The 20,590-nt window shown below is 33.1% G+C and overlaps 1 protein-coding gene across 1 annotated transcript in view; it reads left to right on the plus strand.

Annotated features, from left to right (window-relative positions):
- The first annotated feature begins 4,589 nt into the window (after window positions 1-4,589).
- Window positions 4,590-20,590, plus strand: part of PTPRQ (protein tyrosine phosphatase receptor type Q) — a 199,271-nt gene continuing 183,270 nt past the window's right edge. The window contains exons 1-8 of the mRNA XM_042944646.1: window positions 4,590-4,643; window positions 4,990-5,101; window positions 5,777-6,003; window positions 9,029-9,098; window positions 12,105-12,304; window positions 13,457-13,706; window positions 15,253-15,381; window positions 17,262-17,408. Of these exons, the coding sequence (XP_042800580.1) occupies window positions 4,590-4,643; window positions 4,990-5,101; window positions 5,777-6,003; window positions 9,029-9,098; window positions 12,105-12,304; window positions 13,457-13,706; window positions 15,253-15,381; window positions 17,262-17,408 (1,189 nt within the window). The remainder of the gene's footprint in view (window positions 4,644-4,989; window positions 5,102-5,776; window positions 6,004-9,028; window positions 9,099-12,104; window positions 12,305-13,456; window positions 13,707-15,252; window positions 15,382-17,261; window positions 17,409-20,590) is intronic.

Genomic DNA, 20,590 nt, shown 5'->3' on the forward strand with positions numbered 1-20,590 from the left:
TGAGACCTTGGTGAAATCACCTAAATTCTTTGTTTCTTAGTTTTCTCATTTTTAAATGGCAATAATAATAGTGTTTGCTTATAAATTATGACTGTTACATAGAACAGTGTGTGAAGGTGCTTATCACAGTGCAGAGTGTATCATAAACTCGGTAAGAGTTAGTTATAATTTTGCATGTCTTATACATGAGTATGTCCTCAGTCATAGTATACATTCTGCCCAGCCTAAGATCTAGTCACAGAAGGATTTAAATGTGACCTGCAAAGCTTATTGCAAACAGTGTTGGTATAAACAGTGAAGTATAAATAAAAGTCAATAATAATGGTAATGAAACTTTTTATTATTTTTTTTTCATATGAAATTTATTGTCAAATTGGTTTCCATACAACACCCAGTGCTCATCCCAACAGGTGCCCTCCTCAATGCCCATCACCCACTTTCCCTTCCCTCCCATCCCCCATCAACCCTCAATTTATTCTCAGTTTTTAAGAGTCTCTTATGGTTTGCCTCCCTCCCTAACTTTTTTTTTCCCCTTCCGCTCCCCCCATGGTCTTCTGTTAAGTTTCTCAGGATACACCTAAGAGTGAAAACATATGGTATCTGTCTTTCTCTATATGACTTATTTCACCTAGCATAACACTCTTCAGTTCCATCCACATTGCTACAAAAGGTCATATTTCATTCTTTCTCATTGCCACATAGTACTCCATTGTGTATATAAACCACAATTTCTTTATCCATTCATCAGTTGATGGACATTTAGGCTCTTTCCATAATATGGCTATTGTTGAGAGTGCTGCTATAAACATTGGGGTACAAGTGCCCCTATGCATCAGCACGCCTGTATCCCTTGGGTAATCTTCCTATTTCATTTTAAAGTAGCTGGCTTTTGATTTTCTTGGCACCGTTTGGATAAGTATGTGCAACTCCTATGGATTTTCCAAGGTATATAACACTTTGGTCTCACTTTGTGTATGTATGCTCTTTTGAGTCAGAATCTACTGAGTTCCCTACGTAACTTTCTCTTCCATTTTGAATCTCTTCTTACTTTCTTTCTTAAAGGTTAATGTATCATAGGTTGTGTCAGCATTTTCTTTTTGAAGTCTTTCTAGGTCTTTTGGGCTTTTTCTTTATAGACACCAATCATGAGATTATATTTCTGTTTTCTCTCAAATTCTCAAAATACACTTTCAGTAAATTTACTAAAATGTCAAGAGGAAAAGTTGAGAGATTCTTTAAAGCTATACTGTCCAATATGTAGGGATTAGCAATATATGACTGTTGAGCTTTAAGGTCTGGCTAGTCCAAATTCCCCTTAAGTGCTATAAGTGTGAAAGACATAGGATTTCAAGGACTTAGTATGCAAAACAGGGAACTAGCTCATTAATAATTTTATATTGACTATATGTGAAATGATGTGTTTGATGTATTGGGTTAAATAAAATGTATTATTGAATTAATTTTACATATTTCTTTTACATTTTTAATTTTTTTGGACAATGCGGCTTTATGGAATCACAAGATAGTTAAGCATATTTAAGTCTCTGAGGTATCCCGCAATAATGAAAGCTATTTAACTTGGAAAAGAAGTGATTGGCAAAGTGGTTTAATCACAGAACATGTATTAAACTCTAAGGATTTAGGATTCTGAGGATTAACTTGGGAAATTCTGGTCTAAAAAAATATGTAACTAAGCCTAGAATTATTTGCTATCCCTAATTAAATTGACACAATGTGATATTCTCCAATCACATCCATCTCACAGTTTGATTTTTATCGGTTAGTAGCAAACAATTAGGCTGAGAGTAATATTTTTGCTTCATATTTTCCCACCTTTTGAGAGATTATATTCCATGAGGTATAAATTATATATTTATTATGGTGTTTACTTTCAGTTAATTGAATTTTCCAGCTCATATCGAAGAATCTGCACTCTTCTACAATGGCTTAAGCATTGGGCCATCTCCATTACCTTTTTCTGAGGGCAAGGCTCCCTTCTTTCTGTCCAGCTTACCACACTATCCTAATTGACCTCCCATTACCATTTTGGCTTCTCTCCAGATATTATGCCATTCACATACCATTTCAAAGTAATCTTTTAAAATAATAATTTTTTTAAAAAGTCACATTTTTTCCTCTTAAAATTCTCCAGTTTTCCATTGCCTTTAGGGGGAAAAAAAACTAACATCTTTATTATGGTCTGTATGATCATTAGACTTCCTCTTTCTTACCTGATACCAGAAATTCAGGCTGCTTTTGTCAGTTACACTAAGTTCTGTCCATTTCCAGGGCTTCTATCCACTCTATGTTGAAAAGTCTTTACCAAACTGTCCTGAAGCTTGCAGGCCTTCCCTCTTGATCAGATTGGCAGATTACCAGACAAATACATTCTTCCTTGTCTTGATGAGACAAGCTTAGGCAAGAGTCCTTCAGTGTGTAATCTTAAACCACAGTCTAGGAAACTGCATCCTCTCTCACCACCATCTGGGTAGGCAGAACTTCACTTCTCCTGTCTTGTCTTTTTTTTTTTTTTCTTCCAAAATTTCATCCCAGGTCTTTTTTCTTCTTTCTTGCCTAAAATTTCATGGGTATTAGTTACTTTCCAGGATCCTTGAGGAAATAATATTAGCCCTTACATAAAATCAGTAGTGTGAGTAGTAATTAGTTGGACTTTCGCATGTTAGACTTTTGTCTGTTTTAATGTGAGAAGAACCAAGCTCTTTTCTCTCAAGCTTGGGAATACAGAGGGCATAGATCTGTGTGCAGAAAGATCCAGGAAAAATGCCAACAGCTATGCACAACAGAGGAATTCTACTCACACAAACTGGGTATTCCTCTGATCTTTTACCTTGGGTTTACGATATTTCTAAAGAGTTATTATAAAACTACAGTTCTGCCTACATGGACGATTTGGTGATGATGCCAAAAGAATGTTTGTTGTATCTCTAAAAATGTCATAGTAGAAATTAATTGACCAATACCAGGATCAGTTACTACGGAAGAATTATAAGCATTAAAGCAACTTTTCAAAGAAGATAAAGAAAAAGAAAAAAAAAAGACTTTTCTAAAAGTATCTCTCTCACCTGCCCAAATGTGAGAAATTGACCTCTTAAGGTTACTATATTATGCAATGTGCCCTATCAGTTTTGTTATGAAATGTATGTTTCATTTTTTTATATCCATTTTAAAGTATCTCTGATAGGTGGGCTTTAAAATGGTTAAGTGGAGTTCAGTGATTAATTTCAGACTCCTTTCTTTTGGAAATGGTATTAGATTGGGACTGTATCAGGTATGTTTTTCACATGCTTGGCTTCATAATCTCTTTTCCTCCCCCTATATTGTTTGTTGGGAATCTGCACTAAAGATAAGGCAGAGTGAGTATCTGACTCATTGGCAACCAATCAGAAGAACTTTATGCAGAAAACTCCCTTCAAGGAGGTACAGGCAGCATAAATATAACTCCAGAAACAGTGGAAGCAAAGGTAGAAAAATATGGTTGAAGTGGCTAGGACAGTTAATACTTATTGTTTACTTCCTATAAGAAAACAGCTTTTCTTTTAAGGAAACACGTAGCTAAATATTCATCAGAAATGCTCACTCTTTAAAAACATTGGCAGATTTTAGCTACATTTTTTCCCAATTATCTTCTGCTTGTTAAAACATCCAGGTAATTGAATCAATAATTTGGATTTAAATAAGTTTCTTTAAATGATTCAAGTTTTCAATTAAAGCATAAGTTTAACAAACAATTTGGACAACTAACAGATTTTAATAGGTAAGATATATCCTAGAAACATACATAAATTGATATATTATTTCTGATAATTATACTTAGAAACTAGTTACTATTAAAGATTTAGATGCCTAACACCTACGTGTGACTAGAGATAATTTAAAGGACTCAGTGCTTTCTGACAGTGTGGTTGTGTTGAAATCTTACAGGCTATTGATTTTCATTTTATCTTTGAATATTTAAGAGAATAATGCTATTTCAAACCTCTATTTTTTAATATCAGAACCAGAAAGACCTGAGAAACTTAAAGCCTTCAATATTTCTGCACATTCCTTTTCTCTGTACTGGAGCCTGCCCTCTGGCCGTGTGGAAAGGTTTCATGTGGATCTTGTTCCTGACAGTGGCTTTGTTACTATCAAAGATCTTGGAGGTGGAGAGTATCAGGTATAGGTTTCATTATCGTACTTGCTGAGCCAACTTGTATTTATATTTGGTCCTAATAGGAAAGTTCTTTATGAAACTCATACACCATGAAAACTTACTCCTTTGAGAGTTTTTAAAAGCACAAAATGAAGACAAAAACACTGATGCTGAATTGATGAGTTTAAGTTTCAGCATTGGTGGATTGTTACCTTAGCAACGTCTATGCGTTTTTTTCTTCAGTCTTACCCTGAACCTACAGCCAGGCATCCAAGGGTTCATGAATAGTTTAACAAAGAAAGGGCAGAGCTATTGAGTAATCCAGGCTCATTAATTGTGTACTTGCCAGGAGGATCTGTCTTTAAATCATTAATGCAGGCAACATTTCTCTCTAGAGCCATCAATGTGATTCCACTGCCTGAAAAATGTAATAATGATGGATTTTATAATCATTTTTCTTTTACTTTTTATTGGAACTTCAGAGACACAGGTATTTTAATATACTTCTAAAAACCAGGGTTAAGCAATGGACTGTAGATTTCTTAAGATTCTTAAACAGTTGTTTCTTGTGACAACAAACTAGATAGATTGAAATACTGATTTAGTTCTTGATAACACAGTATGTTTTGTAAGTTTTTATTATATGTTATTGGTAAATAGTTATGTGGTAGAACAGATTTATATTTTACAATAATATGGAATTTGGAATGTTTTAAACACAGCAGAGTTATAGAGTGAGATGTTTATTTTTGTTGTTGTTGCGATAGATTTATTGTTTTAGCTTTCTTGTTTTCCAGAAAGAGTTTTAAGGCAGTTATTTGTTTTTGGTGTTCTAGGTTGATGTTTCCAACGCTGTTCCTGGCACTAGGTACGATGTGACCATCTCTTCAATTTCTGCTACAACATACAGCTCTCCTGTTAGTAGAACAGTGACAACGAATGTAACAAGTGAGTATGTATTTTCTTTTTTTATGAAGTGTTTTTATGAAATATTTGCAGCTAGTATAAATCTATTGGATGGAAATACTTACATTAGCAATATGTGCATTATATGCATGACAACAGGTTAGTAATTAACGCAAAATGGAAACTTAAGAAAGTGATCCGTTTAAGACCTGTGTTCTACCAGTTCTTTAGCTTTCTTGACTTTCAGAGAGTAATGATAATGATAATTATACTTGTTTGTGAAATGGATCACAGAGACTGTTAATAGTAATATTTAAATGATGCAGAGCCATGAAAATAAACTCACTACACTTGCTCAGAAGAATTATTCAGTTTGTAAGACTGCATTCCTGTATTCTTAGTTTTGTGTGTAAGCTTTGCACAGATAAGTTTCTTTTTAAAATGATCTGGCATCAAAAGTGTATTTGGCCTGTAGTATGTAGTAGCATTCCATTTTTTACATTCTTACAAAAGAATGTTTTGGGTATCCCCCAACGCATTTAACCTTTTTTTTTTTTCTTTTGGTAGCAAAGCTCTAGGGAGGTCAAACTCACATTTGAGAGGCCATTAGTCTTTGGGAACTTCAAAAGTCCACATCTGTAAATACTTTCTTCCTTATGATTATGAAAATACAATAGTTGTTTGTCTTTTTAACAACATATATATATGTTTTAATAGAACCAGGGCCTCCAGTCTTCCTAGCAGGAGAAAGAGTTGGATCTGCTGGGATTCTTCTGTCTTGGAATACACCACCTAACCCAAATGGAAGAATCATATCTTACATTGTGAAATATAAGGAAGTTTGTCCATGGATGCAAACAGAATATACACAAGTTAGAACGAAGCCGGACAGTCTGGAAGTTCTTCTTACTAGTCTTAATCCTGGAACAACGTATGAAATCAAGGTAATATTTTTTTTAATAATTATTTACTATTAAAATATTTCATTCATTTGGGGGCTCTTGGGTGGCTCAGTTGGTTAAGCCTCTGACTTCAGCTCAGGTCACGATCTCATTGCTCGTGGGTTTGAGCCCCACATTGGATTCTGTGCTGACAGTTCAGAGCCTGATGCCTGCTTTGGATTCTGTCTCCATCTCTCTCTGCCCTCCCCCCTCTTTCTTTCTCTCTCTCTCTCAAGTATAAATAAATATTAATTTTTTTAAAAAAATTAAAAAATATTTCATTCATTTTAAAAGTGAAGGAACTTTGTCCCACCTGGTCAAGACTTTGCAGCTGAACACAGCCAAGTGACTGAAGAATGAACATTTGAGTCATGACCTCAGTGCCCATCTGGGCTCTTAACTGAACAAATGTTGTAATCTCTTTTCATTTTCAGGTGTATTTATATTATTTATTTATTTTAAAACCATTTAGCTTAGTGACTTTCTAAATGAATAAATCAAGTTTAAATTGAATAACAGGCTTTATAGGAAAAATAGTCTATTTTTTCATTAAATGTAAAGTTAGGTTTGTTATTTTTCTCTTCATTTTGTCGGATTTACGTTTCTCTTAGCAAATTTGAAAGTTTCTATTGAGCCAGTTTCTCAGACAACAGTGAATTCAATTCTGTTCCATTCAATAAATATTTCCTGAAAATTTACTGTGTCTTTAGAAAAACTTTTAGTTCTTTACAATGTTTAATATGCAGAATTAAACAACATGTTATTTAGAAATTAAGTAAAGAAGGTGCACCTAGGGGGCTCAGTTGGTTGAGCATTTGACTTTGGCTCAGGTCATGATCTAACGGTTTGTGAGTTTGAGCCCCATGTCGGACTCTGTGCTGACAGCTCCGAGCCTGGAGCCTGCTTCAGATTCTGTGTCTCCTTCTCTCTCTGCCCCTTCCCTGCTCTGTCCGTCTCTCTCTCTCTCAAAAATAAATAAACATTTTTAAAAAATTAAATGAAGAAATTAAGTAAAGGAGAAATTATAAAAAGCAATCCTAAATTAGGCCATATGAAAATACTTACAATTAAGATACATTTGTCATATTTCCATAGTATAGGAAAGGATACGGATACCTTTTTGATCCTATTTTCAACATAACATCAATATGTTCTTTGAGCTTTGAAGATAATGGGATGTAGAGAAAAAATCTATAAAAGCTGTATAAATATGTGAAAAGACATAACTGAGATGGCTTTCTGGATGGTAAGAAATGATGGGAAAGAGAATTTGCCTGGGGGCGGTGGTTTCCTTATTGGAAGCATGCCTATTGGAATCAAAGCACACAGTAAGAATTGGAAAGCATCCCAATAGTAGGGATCCTCTATATGAGAATAGTTAAAAGGAAACTTACTGATGCAGAGGTCAAGGTCAAAGACTCATGACTTGGCTATTTCATTGCAGAACCATGGGTAAAGACTAGGAAACCTTTTCTACTGGCATCTGAGAATGGTATAGTACACATAATTTCTATCAACAAGCATTTATTCAGATTAGCTTATATGTTAAAATACACTATTGAAGGTAATAGGTATAGATTACATTTTAATGTGATATAAGAAGCTATTGCAGACAGAAAGGTAATTTAGCTAACCTAGTTCTGCTTAGATCTGTTTTTATGGAATTTGAATTTTTATTCCTTTGAATTCTCTTACTTCAGGTCTACTGGGAAGCCCTTATTCTTCTGTTCTTTCCACACTTTATAAATCATTGTTGTGACCTTTATGCTGTTCGAATAAATGTTAGCCGTTGCAGAATTCCAAAGGGTATTTGGTGCAGTCCATTTGATATACTCAAATGTAGGTATCAAATCTATGTGATTTTGGGAAAATCCTATTAAGTACTTTACATGTGTTATTTCATTTAGTCCTTGGAACAATTCTATGACATAGGTATATTGTTATCCCCATTTTAAAGAGAAGGAAAATGGGATTTAGAGCAGTACTAAGTAAATTGCCTATAGCTACTCATTTGGTAATTGGTGGAATTCAATATATTAAAAAAAAAATTTTTTAACTTGATTTATTTTGAGAGGCAGGGGGTACAGAGAGAAGGGGAGAATCCCAAGCAGGCTTCATGCTGTCAGCACAGAGCCCCAGACGGGGCTTGATCTCAAGAACTATGAGATCATGACCTGAGCTAAAATCAAGAGTTAGACACTGAACCAGCTAAGCTACCCAGGCACCCCAGGTGAAATTCAATATAAACCAAGGTTTTCAGACTCCACTTATGGCATTTGGAATAACATAAGAGTTTTGATCTCAGTAATGACATTTTCTGTGCCTATTCTAGTCTCTTTGACTAGACTATCTGAGTCAAAAGAATTTTTCCATCTTTTAAATTCAAAATACTTACTATCACTGATTAGACTTGTTTGTAAAATTTTCTTGAGTATATATTTGACTGGTTATATTGTAAATTCTCAAGCCAGATACCGTGTATATGGTTTCGTATTTGTTACAGAAATAGTCAATGTTAATATAATAAAAAGTGGTTGAGCTTTAGAAATAAGCATGATTTCAATGGAATTCTGGTTCTATCACTTATTCCTATATGACTTGCACAAGTTACATGACCTCTCTCAATCAGTTTCCTCATCTATAACATGCTGATAGGAATACCTTATGTTTTGATTATGTGGATAAAATGAGATGTGTAAAATTTCTAGGAAATTTCCTGGTACATAGAAGTTTCCCACAAGTAGTATCTGTTGTTATTATCACTACTAATTGACTACAAAACTTGACTATTAATTTTTCCATTAGAAATTTGAGAAATGTGTTGAATCAAACTATGCTGCAAATATACCCTTAGGGAAAATGAAAATATGGATTAGTTCCATGTGTGCTATCTACTTTAAGAGTATTTCAAGAATTAAGGGAAAAGTGTCTATCGTTTAACTTATCAACAAGTCAAAATTTTATTATTTCAGATTCTGTTTAATTAGAGAGTAAAAAGTTTGAACACAATTCTATTGGTCTGTTTTAGGTTGCTGCTGAAAACAGCGCTGGCATTGGAGTGTTTAGTGACCCATTTCTTTTCCAAACGGCAGAAAGTGGTAATTTTCCTAAATCATTTATTCCCAAATTAGCTTAATTATGAGTTTTTGTCATTTGAAATAAATAAGGATATAAACTAAATATAGTGTTGAAATCCATAAAATTTTCAATAGTATGGCCATTCAATTACTTTTAGAGTCTTATTGGATGGTTATTCATTAAAATATGTATTACAATATTCTTTCTAATTATGAAAAACTTTTGAATGATATATGAAAATAATTTTGTCTTGGGAGTCTCACTGTTGATCATTTGTTGTGAGTTTTTGGGCAAATTGGATAATTACATAATTTCTCTTGCTCCTATCTATCCTTTTTTTTTTTTTAAATGTTAAAGATGTAATAATGTAATGTAAATCTAAATTTCATTATATCAGTATTCTCCAACTCCTTTTTATTATTTATACTATATATAACCCAACTTTAAAGAATAGTTCTATGAAATAAATAAACTGCATTTATTATTGTTAAATCAGAAGTAATTTCTTCCCCATGAATAAAAATACTCTTCAGAAGACTATACAGGCTAACTTGTTATACCTTACTGGGTTAATATTCCATCCACAAGCGGAAAAAACTCAGCTTCTTAACTTCCCATCAGTATCATTTCTGGTAAACATAGAATTTATTTTGGCTTTAAGATAATACAAATACCTCTTGCACTTCTATTTTCAACTTGATGGATCCTTAGAAATGCAGGTAATATTTTTAGAAGTCTCTATATTGGATTTGTGAAGTTTCTTTCTGGCTCAATAAATGCAAGCTTTGTATGGTGTATGCTTTGGAAAGTTGTAGACACTTACACATACTAGAAAATTTATGCATCTCATTAGGCTAGCTATGTCCTCAAAGTGTTGGAGAACACTTATCTGAAAGATGAAATGATTTATTTATAAAACAAAAAGTTTTGATACTACAGTATTGAATCTTGACTTGAATCAAAATGGATAAATTCACTCTATGAAAATTGAGAAATAATTGGATTTTGGTACTAAAATTCCAGAAGTAGAAGCTAGATTATTTAAAATAGAGAAAGACCTTCCAACTACAGAAAAGAGCCAGGATTATTCTTCAGACATCATGAAGTCACAAAAGGAAAGCACAAGCAGAAAAATTTGAGAAAAAATTATTAAAGCAAGTTAATCAAATTACCATTTTTTCACAAAGTGTTGTTTACCGTATTTAATTATTTCCCATCTGTTTAATACTTTTGATCACTTTTAAAATATCTTAAAATCATGCATTTAATAAATGTTTGGTTACCTTATAAATTCAATTTTCTCTATACTTGAGTAGTCCCTTGTATTTGTTGTTGAGGTTCATTTAAAAATGTGTAGCTTGTTTGCAATTTGCCTTTTATATATATACATATATATATATATATACACACATATCATATATAAATATATATATATATACATATACATGTCAGACATAATTATAACCATGTGTATAGTTTACACATATCAGAAATTTTAAAAGGTAATTAGGATGCATTAAGAGTGAAACGGTGGTCACCAGGGGATAGGGGGTAGGGGAATAAGACTGATGTTGTTCAAGGATACAAACTTGCCTCAAGTAATAAGTAAGCCATAGAAATCTCATGCACAATATAATGAATAGTACAGTGTGATATTATAATTATGTAACATGATAGATGTTATGTTAAATATGACTACAACAACAATCATAATACAATATGGATATATATAAAATTCACACAATGCACACCTTAAATTTATATAGTTATATGTCAAATACATTCAGTTTTTTTAAAAAATCATGATAAAAGTTTTAACTCATAATTTTATAGCCTCATATTTTTAACAACCCTTTTCCTTTTGCTTTATTACATTTTATCCATCCAAAAGAAATTCAAGTGGTTTGATCTTTAGTGTCAGAGAGTTATATTTTCAATGTCCTTTCTAAGCTTTAATTCCATTGATGAGTTTTCCATGGAGAAAAAAATTTCCATCAATCATTCCATCCATTATTAGTGATTAATTACCCCTCCAAACTGGTTTATTTTTTTCCATTAAAATTGAGCTGACCTTGAGTTTCCTAGTTTCTATGGTTTAACATAATTTATAACAGCTCTCTTTCCTAGGACCTAACTTCCTTATATAATTTATATGACTTTTATTTACAATTCATATTCTGGCATTCTTCTTTATAATGTGCATTTAAACTCTATATCTTAATACTAGGCATTGTTATCACTTATAGTGTTTTATCGTGAGCATCCTGTTTTGTTTTTATTCCTCTTAATAGTGATTTGTCGTGTTTGTTCTATATTATAAAGGATCTTGATTATTTACATTGTCAGTTTTGCATAACTTACCTTGAAATTAATGTGCATAATTTTACTTCATTCTGGTTTCATGTTTGTCTCACACCAGGTAAAATGGCATATAGCTTGTTATTGCAGTTTATCAATAATTATTAAGAATTATTTGGTCATGAATTCTGATGAAAGTTTATTTTGAGGGTGTATAAAGCTCAAAACATAATAAGCACAACCAGTTGGGTGGTGTCCACTTTATGTTAGGCACTAGATATTTACATACATTCTGGAAATGTGCTTTTTGGTTTACATGGCTGGCTGATTGTTTCAGTTTGCCACTTCTTCATTATCTAAGGAAACTACACAATTCCAAAATATTTCAGGAGGAGATTCATTATTCAAATTTGTTTGCATATTCACAAATAACTGTTGATTGGATATTTTTCAGATTTGCTTGAAATAGTTCATCAATGGATCCACTTGCCAAATAATCCTAAAATAAAGCTTATTTTGTCTTAAATACAAATTTGTGGGCTCAAATTCCAGGCAAAATTAATTAAATATATTTCTAAAAGTCTTACGCCAAGTAGAGTTTTTTTCTAACATAGAATATTTAATTTTACATAGTGTGAGAAGTGTAACATCCCAACATTATATGAATGCCATTCTAAGGTTTATAACAGTGTTTTTTTCCCTTCTTTCAAACCCTCTCACTTCCCCAGCTCCAGGAAAAGTAGTGAATCTCACAGTTGAGGCCTTTAACTATTCTGCAGTAAACCTGATTTGGTATTTACCTCGGCAACCAAATGGCAAAATTACCAGCTTCAAGATTAGTGTCAAGCATGCCAGAAGTGGGATAGTAGTGAAAGATGTCTCCATCAGAGTAGAAGACATTTTGACTGGGAAATTGCCAGAATGCAATGTAAGTGTTATGAACACTTTCAATGTCTCAAAAATTCTAGGTGAAATTATAACTTGAAGTTTCCAGCATTTGAAAAAAAATTTTTAAGCCACTGTGCTTATTAGCTGCTTGATTACTTATAGTATTAGGTTATAGTATCATGTTATACACAATTGGCTGTATTCAAGGTAGAATAAGTGAAGGGTTTGAGAATTCAAGAAATATAAAAATCTCACAGGGATCTCTGGAGAGACTTCTTAAAAGGAGCCGCATTTGTGAATGGACCTTGGCTTGGCCTTGGAATAAGGACATGAGAGATTGTGTGAGGGGGCTATTTTGGGTGAAGGATATTTTATAAAGACCTGAAAGAGCAAAGTATAAGATATCGCTGAAAAAAAGATATTTCCATGTGACAGAAGGGGAGCAGAAGGCAGCAAAATTATGTTTGTGGAAGTAGATTGTTTTGGTTGTGCATATCTTTGGCGAAGAATTTGTTATTACTCTAGTCATTTATGGGAATTTGCTGGGAATACCGTGTCATGCTTTTCCAAAGATAATTTTGGTGATCTTTGTGGTATTATTGATAAACAAAATTATTTTGTTTTGAATACTTTAAGTTATAGAAGTCTCAAAACCTCCTTTTAATTTTTTAAAAATGTTTATTTATTTACTTTGCAGCGGTGTGGGGGGAGACAGTGAGAGAGGGAAAGAAACAATCCAAGTAGGCTCCGCACTGTCAGTGCAGAGCCTGATGTGGTGCTCAAACCCACAAACCGTGAGATCATGACCTGAGCCGGAATCAAGAGTCAGATGCTTAACCAACTGAGCCACCCAGGCACCCCTAACATGAATTTTAAAAATTCTTACTAATAATTTTGTTATAGCTTTACCTTTATTCTAAGCCTTTTGAAATCCTATTCATAAGAAATATTAAGGTACAAAGAATACAATAAATATATTCTGTTCTAAAACTGTAGATATAGATGGGTAAAGTTAAAATCTAGCAAATTTGTCCATAACTTGAATAGATAACAATCTGTTAAAATCTTAATGAATCATACACATACATTTAAGAACAATATTTATTATATAAAAGAAAAAGAAATGATTACACTTATCGTGTTCACCTTGAGATACCAATTATTTTCCCAATGCTATTTATTTATTCACTAGGAGAATAATGAATCTTTTTTATGGAGTACCACCAGCCCTTCTCCAACCCTTGGTAGAATTACACCTCCGTCACGTACCACATATTCTTTGAGCACGTTGGCAAGGAGTAAGATAAGCTCTGTGTGGAAAGAGCCTATAAGTTTTGTAGTGACACATTTGAGACCTTATACAACATATCTTTTTGAAGTTTCTGCTGTTACAACGGAAGCAGGTTATATTGATAGTACCATTGTCAGAACACCGGAATCAGGTATGATTTCATTTTTTGTGTATGTAGAAAAAAAGAGTTAAACTACTTAGAGAGTAATCTTTCATTTTTTTCACATAGATGTTTTTTATTAAAACTTCCTTCCCTTTCGGTAACTTTTCCCACCAATAACAGAAAATGGGCATACCAATTATAGTACTCTTTTATAATATTAACATAAGCATCTAAAATGAAAAAGGAGATTTGACCCAAAGGATTCTTAAGCTAATAACCATGATCCTAAGATAAGCTTTTATCTATGTGATCTCAACAATTTTTCATAATCATCTCTGCCCTTTTACATCTCCTACAATCATCTCTACCCTCCTCTCACTGAGACTGCTATAATCAAATGTGGAATTAACATCTGTAGTGGCAGAAATATCACGTGATTCACATTTCAGTATCAGACAAAAATAGTATGTAAAAAATACACCTACTTATGTCTACTTTGCACTGGAGTTTCCTCCCTATGTGAAAAATGGAGACAGCAATAGCAACTTCCTTTTGATGGTGGTGTTAGGATTCGATGAGTACAATTAGATATTATTACTACTAATTTTGAAAAGTACACTTTTCTAGCTATGGTTATTTGTGTGTTTAATTATGGGATTATAGTATTATATATATGTAAATTTATGTAGTTACTGACATGATACCCTACTAAACATGTAGTGTCAGACTTGTTCACTTGTGACTGATAATTTTTTAGGTTACTGGAAATTATTACTGGTAGGGTAATTTCACTAAAGCACAGTATTTTTTTTTCTGATGACATAGCTGTCAGCTTTTATCATTTCATGAAATGAAGTTTGAAATTTTTTTCTTGATTTAAATAATCATCTTTGAATCTTACCATTTCCTCCATCCGTACTTCTTTTTATACAGCTAAAAAAAAATAATTTCGTGAGGTAACACACAGTGAGATTTAGTAGACAAGAACCTTGGCTTGAGAAAAATACTTGGAATATTTCATTTCAATCAAAATGCAATATGTAGAAACACATCTATGAAAGATAGACTTTTTAAATGTCATTATTTTTTATATGTTACCTATGTTACATTAGAATCTTTTAACTATAGGTTATAAATTTCCCCTCAGAACCAAATACACGTATTAATACAGAAGGTAAAGACCTTTGCCAATAAGATTCTGTAGGTCCAGTTAATTCCCTGATCCTTCTACCTGTGTCCACCAGAGGGAGAGTGCTTTTCAAGGCCTATGCCCAGGCCTGGTTGAATTCAATATATAAGTATGTATCAGGACAATGTAACTGCAGGGAACAATGTTGGAATGAAACACCCTATGCAATCATATACAGCATTTAAATCAAACTAGTTTATGTTGCAAATAAGTAGTCCATCTGATGAGCCAGCTTGTCTTGTTTAAAGTCTTCAATTAATTCAGTTTCCCTTTTTTTTTTAAATTAAAAAACCCTTTGCTCAGTGTGATATTTTATTTTCTTTCTGACTTTGTGTTTTATGATGTGTTTTTAATAAAATTCTCATTTATTATTTGTTAATTTTTTTTTTTCTATAACCATTTTAGTTCCTGAAGGACCACCACAAAACTGTGTAACAGGCAACATTACGGGGAAGTCCTTTTCAATTTCATGGGACCCACCAAGTGTAATAACAGGGAAATTTAGTTACAGAGTTGAATTATATGGACCATCAGGTAAGTCTCAATCAGTTTTGTGTTTGCCTTTTGGAGTAAGAATTATATAAAATATGTTAGCATTATCAAGCTCCTTAAAAGTATCACACTCTTTTTATAAGATCCTACAATTGAAGCAAACAATAAAAAAGGAATAAGGAAGATGAGGTTCTTTGAAGTTTTTGTTTAAAATCATAAACATTGTCCATATTCTATATTTCATGAGGAGAAGCTGAAGGAATGAGATAAATCCTAAGTAGAGAATTGTTGGAGGACATCATGTCTTCAAATGTTTGAACAGGAGGACCTTCACTTACTCTAATTGCAAATATATTTATGAAGAACAATAGACTTCATTATATTAAATCAGATTTCTTCTTAGAACAAGGAATGCATATCTAATAATTGGAGTTCTCTAAAAATAATATAGGCAACTACTTAATGTAGCAAGTTCTCCATCTTTGTGAATAATCAGGACCTGGAATCCCCTTGTCAGATAATTTGAGGTGTTCAGATAAGGTATTGCTAGAAGTAAATTAAGTAAACTCTAAAATTCTTTCCTAATCTGAGTTCTATGAAAGAAAACTTAAAAGAGTAGAGACTGATTGAGCATGGAAGTTTAGTAGGGGGCTAGGTACAATTTAGGGCTCATTCGAGGTGTGGTAGTGATAAAGTGATATCAGTCAGAGTGGATTTGTGTTTTTTTCCAGCTCCCTTCAACAAGAAAAGGACAAGAGAATTGAAGGTTTATGTAAAGGCAGTGATTATAATCAACAATGTCATTGAGAATGGATAAAGAGTGGAAACCTAGTGGTGAAGAACCAAACCAAAAAGAATAAAATAGGTCAAAAGATCAATGGATGGGAAGTCCCAGTAAACTTGAAGACTTGTTGCTTTGGGTTCTAGAATAAATGAACAGGAGATAAGAAAGAATGGTCAGAAAGAGTTGCATGAAATTGAGATCATGGAAGATTCAGGGTTCCTGGTAATAGTGATGGCCTTGGGAGTGGCTGAGATAGGGTGGAGGACACCATTATTTGAAGAGAGCTGGGAGTGTTTTAAGGATTGTCTGTAGGAATACTGAAATCACCACAAATTAAGATGGTTGCACTGAAGACAGTGACATCGAAACAGGCGCTAAACCATCCAGAATGAGGGGAGTGACCCTGGGCTTAGAAGGTCACTGCAACAATGAGGGGTGGTGGATGCCATTGATGACATTAGGTTTAAAGCTGTGAGCTTTTGTAAGGAGGGAGCTCTCTTGGTCTGAGACAAGGCTATGAGGAGTAGAGAAAACATCATACCTGAAGGCATAGTCACTTGATGACCATGGAAAAAAATTAGACCATCAGGTGGGGTGGCTAACAGAACAGAAGCCGTGTTCTTAGGAGAGAGCCTGGTTTCAGCTAGAGCAAGAGATGAAAGAATTATTCAGAGGTGAAATTGAGGGTTAAAATAATTTTGATGATGTACTCTTTAAGGAGTTTTTCTCAGAAGCTAAACTAGAAATATTTTCTAAATATTAAAGAAGATAGTTAGAATGTTTAGCATTTTAATTGACTAAATTTATGTATAAAATACTGTGGCTATTTTAATTTTGGCAGTAACTAATGTTTTCCTTTCAAAAATGTCAAAAAATAACATGGTAGTTGGATAGGGCTTTATGATTTAATGAAGGTTATTTTGAATACTGGAAGATTTTCATGTTCTTTCCATTGTTTTAATTAACCTGATATCAATGCACTACTAAGGTAAATGTTTGAAAATTGTAATAATTGTTACTATAATGTTTTAAATTGTAGTAACAAACGTTAATTGCTATATTTGGCTCTCTACTTAAATGTGAGAATGATTAAATGCTTTATGAGAAAATAATCCACAGTATCTTTTGCTTTTTGCAGGTCGAATTTTGGATAATAGCACGAAAGACCTTAAATTTGCATTCACTAACCTAACACCATTTACAGTATACGATGTATATGTTGCAGCTGAAACCAGTGCAGGAATCGGACCCAAATCAAATATTTCAGTATTCACTCCTCCAGAAGGTAAGAACATCTTCTGTAGTGTGTTCATGAGATATTTTACCCTGCTTGTGTGTTTTATTGCATTGATTAAACATTGTATTAGAAGCTGTTTGGTTTATATTTACTTAATTCATGTTATTTTCTTATCAGATAACTACCAAATGCATTCTGTGCATGTGTTCCTTAGAACATTAAACCCACAGCATGCTTTATAGAGGAACCAGAGATCAAACAAGACAGCGCATTATATGTAGTGTCAGTCTGTTTGAGACTCACAGTGAAGATTGGCAAAACCTCAATAAGTCAAAGTAAACAAAAACATTAACATTTAACATTTAACAAAGACATTGTTGGACTCACATTATTCAATGTAGAATAGATTTTTCTCACAGAATAATATGTAGAGGAATCCGTATATCCCTAGTGCCTCTAACAAAATATGTTTATAATCAAAAGGGTATTCTAAGCAAGTGAGGATTCATCGAGGGTGCATACTACAAATTTAACAGCGCATCCTGAAATTATTAAAACAGTAGTTCTCCTAACGAAGGTTTTTTATTTGTATGTATTAAACATCACAGTTTGGGATGAACTATAGGGTTTCAAAAATGTTACCCCGTTATCCCACAACATATTTTTCTGACTGCCATCAAACTTGCTAAATGTCTTCATTTTTACTTAGGGATTGCAATTATTGAGAAGAACACATTTTTTTTTTTTTTTTTTTTTTGCGAGTATACTAATACTTTAAAAAGGTTTCAGGGGCACCTCATGGCTTAGTGGATTGACTGTCTGAATTCAGCTCAGGCCATGATCTCACGGTTTGTGAGTTTGAGTCCTGTATTGGGCTCTGTGCTGACAGCTAAGAGCCTGCAGCCTACTTCAGGTTCTGTGTTGCGCCCTCGCTCTCCGCCCCTCCCCTGCTCGCATTCCCTCCCACCCTCTCTCTCTCTCTCTCTCTCTCAAAAATAAACAAATAAATAAATGAATGAATAAATAAATAAATAGGTTCCATATTTTTTTGTGTGTGTAACATACAGTAACTTGTAAATTAAATACACACGTGTGCAAGTGCACACATACACCTACAACTAAAGATTGGGCATACATTCATCAGATAAATCACTCAAGTATTTGACCATTAGAGGGCAGCAACTATTAGGGAATTTTGTTATTCTCCCCTTCAAAGAACAATTAACCATTGGTAATATTTTGCTGTTTGAAAGAACGTAAAATTATGTTTTATTTCAATTTCAAATGAAAATGTTTATGTGTATATGATTTCAATACATAGATTAAGTCGATCCATATTTATAAGCAAAATTTTCTCATTTTTTTCCTCTTAACATTTTTCGATTGTATTTCTGTCAGAAATTCTTAGCAATGTTTATGTCTTTTCCATTAGACCTTAAATCTCTCCTTATGTTCATCTAATAAGTGCTCTTAAGCATTTCTTAGAAAGTCAGAAAGCTTTATGAATAGGTAGCAAAACCAGCATAGTGACCTGGGCCTCATCAGACTAGAGTCCTTGAGTTTATTTTTAATAGCATTTCCTCCATCAACTTAATTGACCAACTAACTTTTATTCTTTTGTTATGCAGTTAAATAAATTCAGAATTTTTGTCTTCCTTCAAATCAAGCCAGTGTAGGTGCTCCTAAACTGAATCCACAATTTAAGATTATTGTTTTATTGTCATCTTTCTTGGCCTATAGCATTTGACAGAAACAGGGGAATTGGTAATAGATTGCCACATATGATACCATGCTGTTTATTTTGGGCATCATTTAAACGGTTCATCTCCTTTTCCTTATTTCTGCATTTTTATTAAGAAAAAAAATGAAATTTTAAGGACACTGCTTGGTGTATTTCACATGGCTTATTTTTTACACAAAATTGTTTTGAACAAAGGGCCCATTTGTGTATGTTTAATAAACAATTTATCCTGAGTTTTTTATCTTCCTACTTTCCTGACCATATACAGGTGGCTTTCAGGAGCGTCCATAGGCAACAGGTGTGTTCCACTGAGGGCAGAAATGGCATGGCCTTACCTCTGCATGCTAACTTTCCTCTGTGGAGTTCTCTTAAGATAGTTCAGTCTTCAGAAGGACTTCAATGGAATGCTCTAGCAAATGCAGTAAATGTCGCTTTCTACTTCTGACAACACCACTAATGAATCCTGGTCCTGCTAATTAAAAATTTGTAATAAAGGAATCTAAACTATATGATAACAGTCTAATAACTCACTAGAACTACATACTTTCAGTTAAAATTGAAATTTTAATTTTATACCAATTTTATTTTAATTTTTTTAATGCTTATTTATTTTTGAGAGAGAGAAAGACAGACAGAACGTGAGTGGGGCAGGGGCAGAGAGAGAGAGAGGAAGTCAGAATCCAAAGCAGGCTCCAGGCTCTGAGTTGTCAGCACAGAGCTTGACATGGGGGGGTCGAACCCACGAACTGCGAGATCATGACCTGAGCCGACGTCAGATGCTTAACTGAGTGAGCCACCCAAGAATCCCTTTTTTTTTTATTTATTAAAGTAGGATTCTTTGTATTCTAATTAAGCCTACCAATTTATTTTCTTCTATATATTTAAAAGTAGACTATAGTCTATTTAAAAATTTATTAACAACAATTTTTAAATTAATTTCTCTTAAAGCAATAGGGTTCTAACATATCTCTAGATATTCATAGAAAAATCTTGAATTGACATAGATAATGATATATGGTGTTTCAGTAATATGGGACTGATTTTGTTCACATTGAGAATGTTATGGTCATAGTCTACTTTGATCATCAAAGCAATTTAGTATCATGTTATTATAGCAGTATTCCTATACATTTCATAAGATTCCTACATAACCCTTAATATTTTACTGAACAGATTTCTACATAGGCATGAAAAGATGGTTTTGGAAAAAAATTAAAATTTAATAATTATACAATGATTATATAGTAATGTTAAAAAGTGTGGAGTTGCCTATCCCTAATGAGACAGTGCTATTGAATATAACATAGGCACCAGCATTTTCTTATCATTTCCATGAGGGTTAAACAAATCTTAAGTAAAACTTTGTTGCTTCAATATCCCCTAATAACTTTCTGTCACCAGTATTAAATATCTCATAAGAAGGTTAATATAATTTTTTAAATGCAAACAGAGTATTGAAATCTGTATTTATTCTTCCATAAATAGACTT

The sequence above is a fragment of the Panthera leo genome, chromosome B4 (genome assembly GCF_018350215.1).
Source record: "Panthera leo isolate Ple1 chromosome B4, P.leo_Ple1_pat1.1, whole genome shotgun sequence".
NCBI classification, from domain to species: domain Eukaryota; kingdom Metazoa; phylum Chordata; class Mammalia; order Carnivora; family Felidae; genus Panthera; species Panthera leo.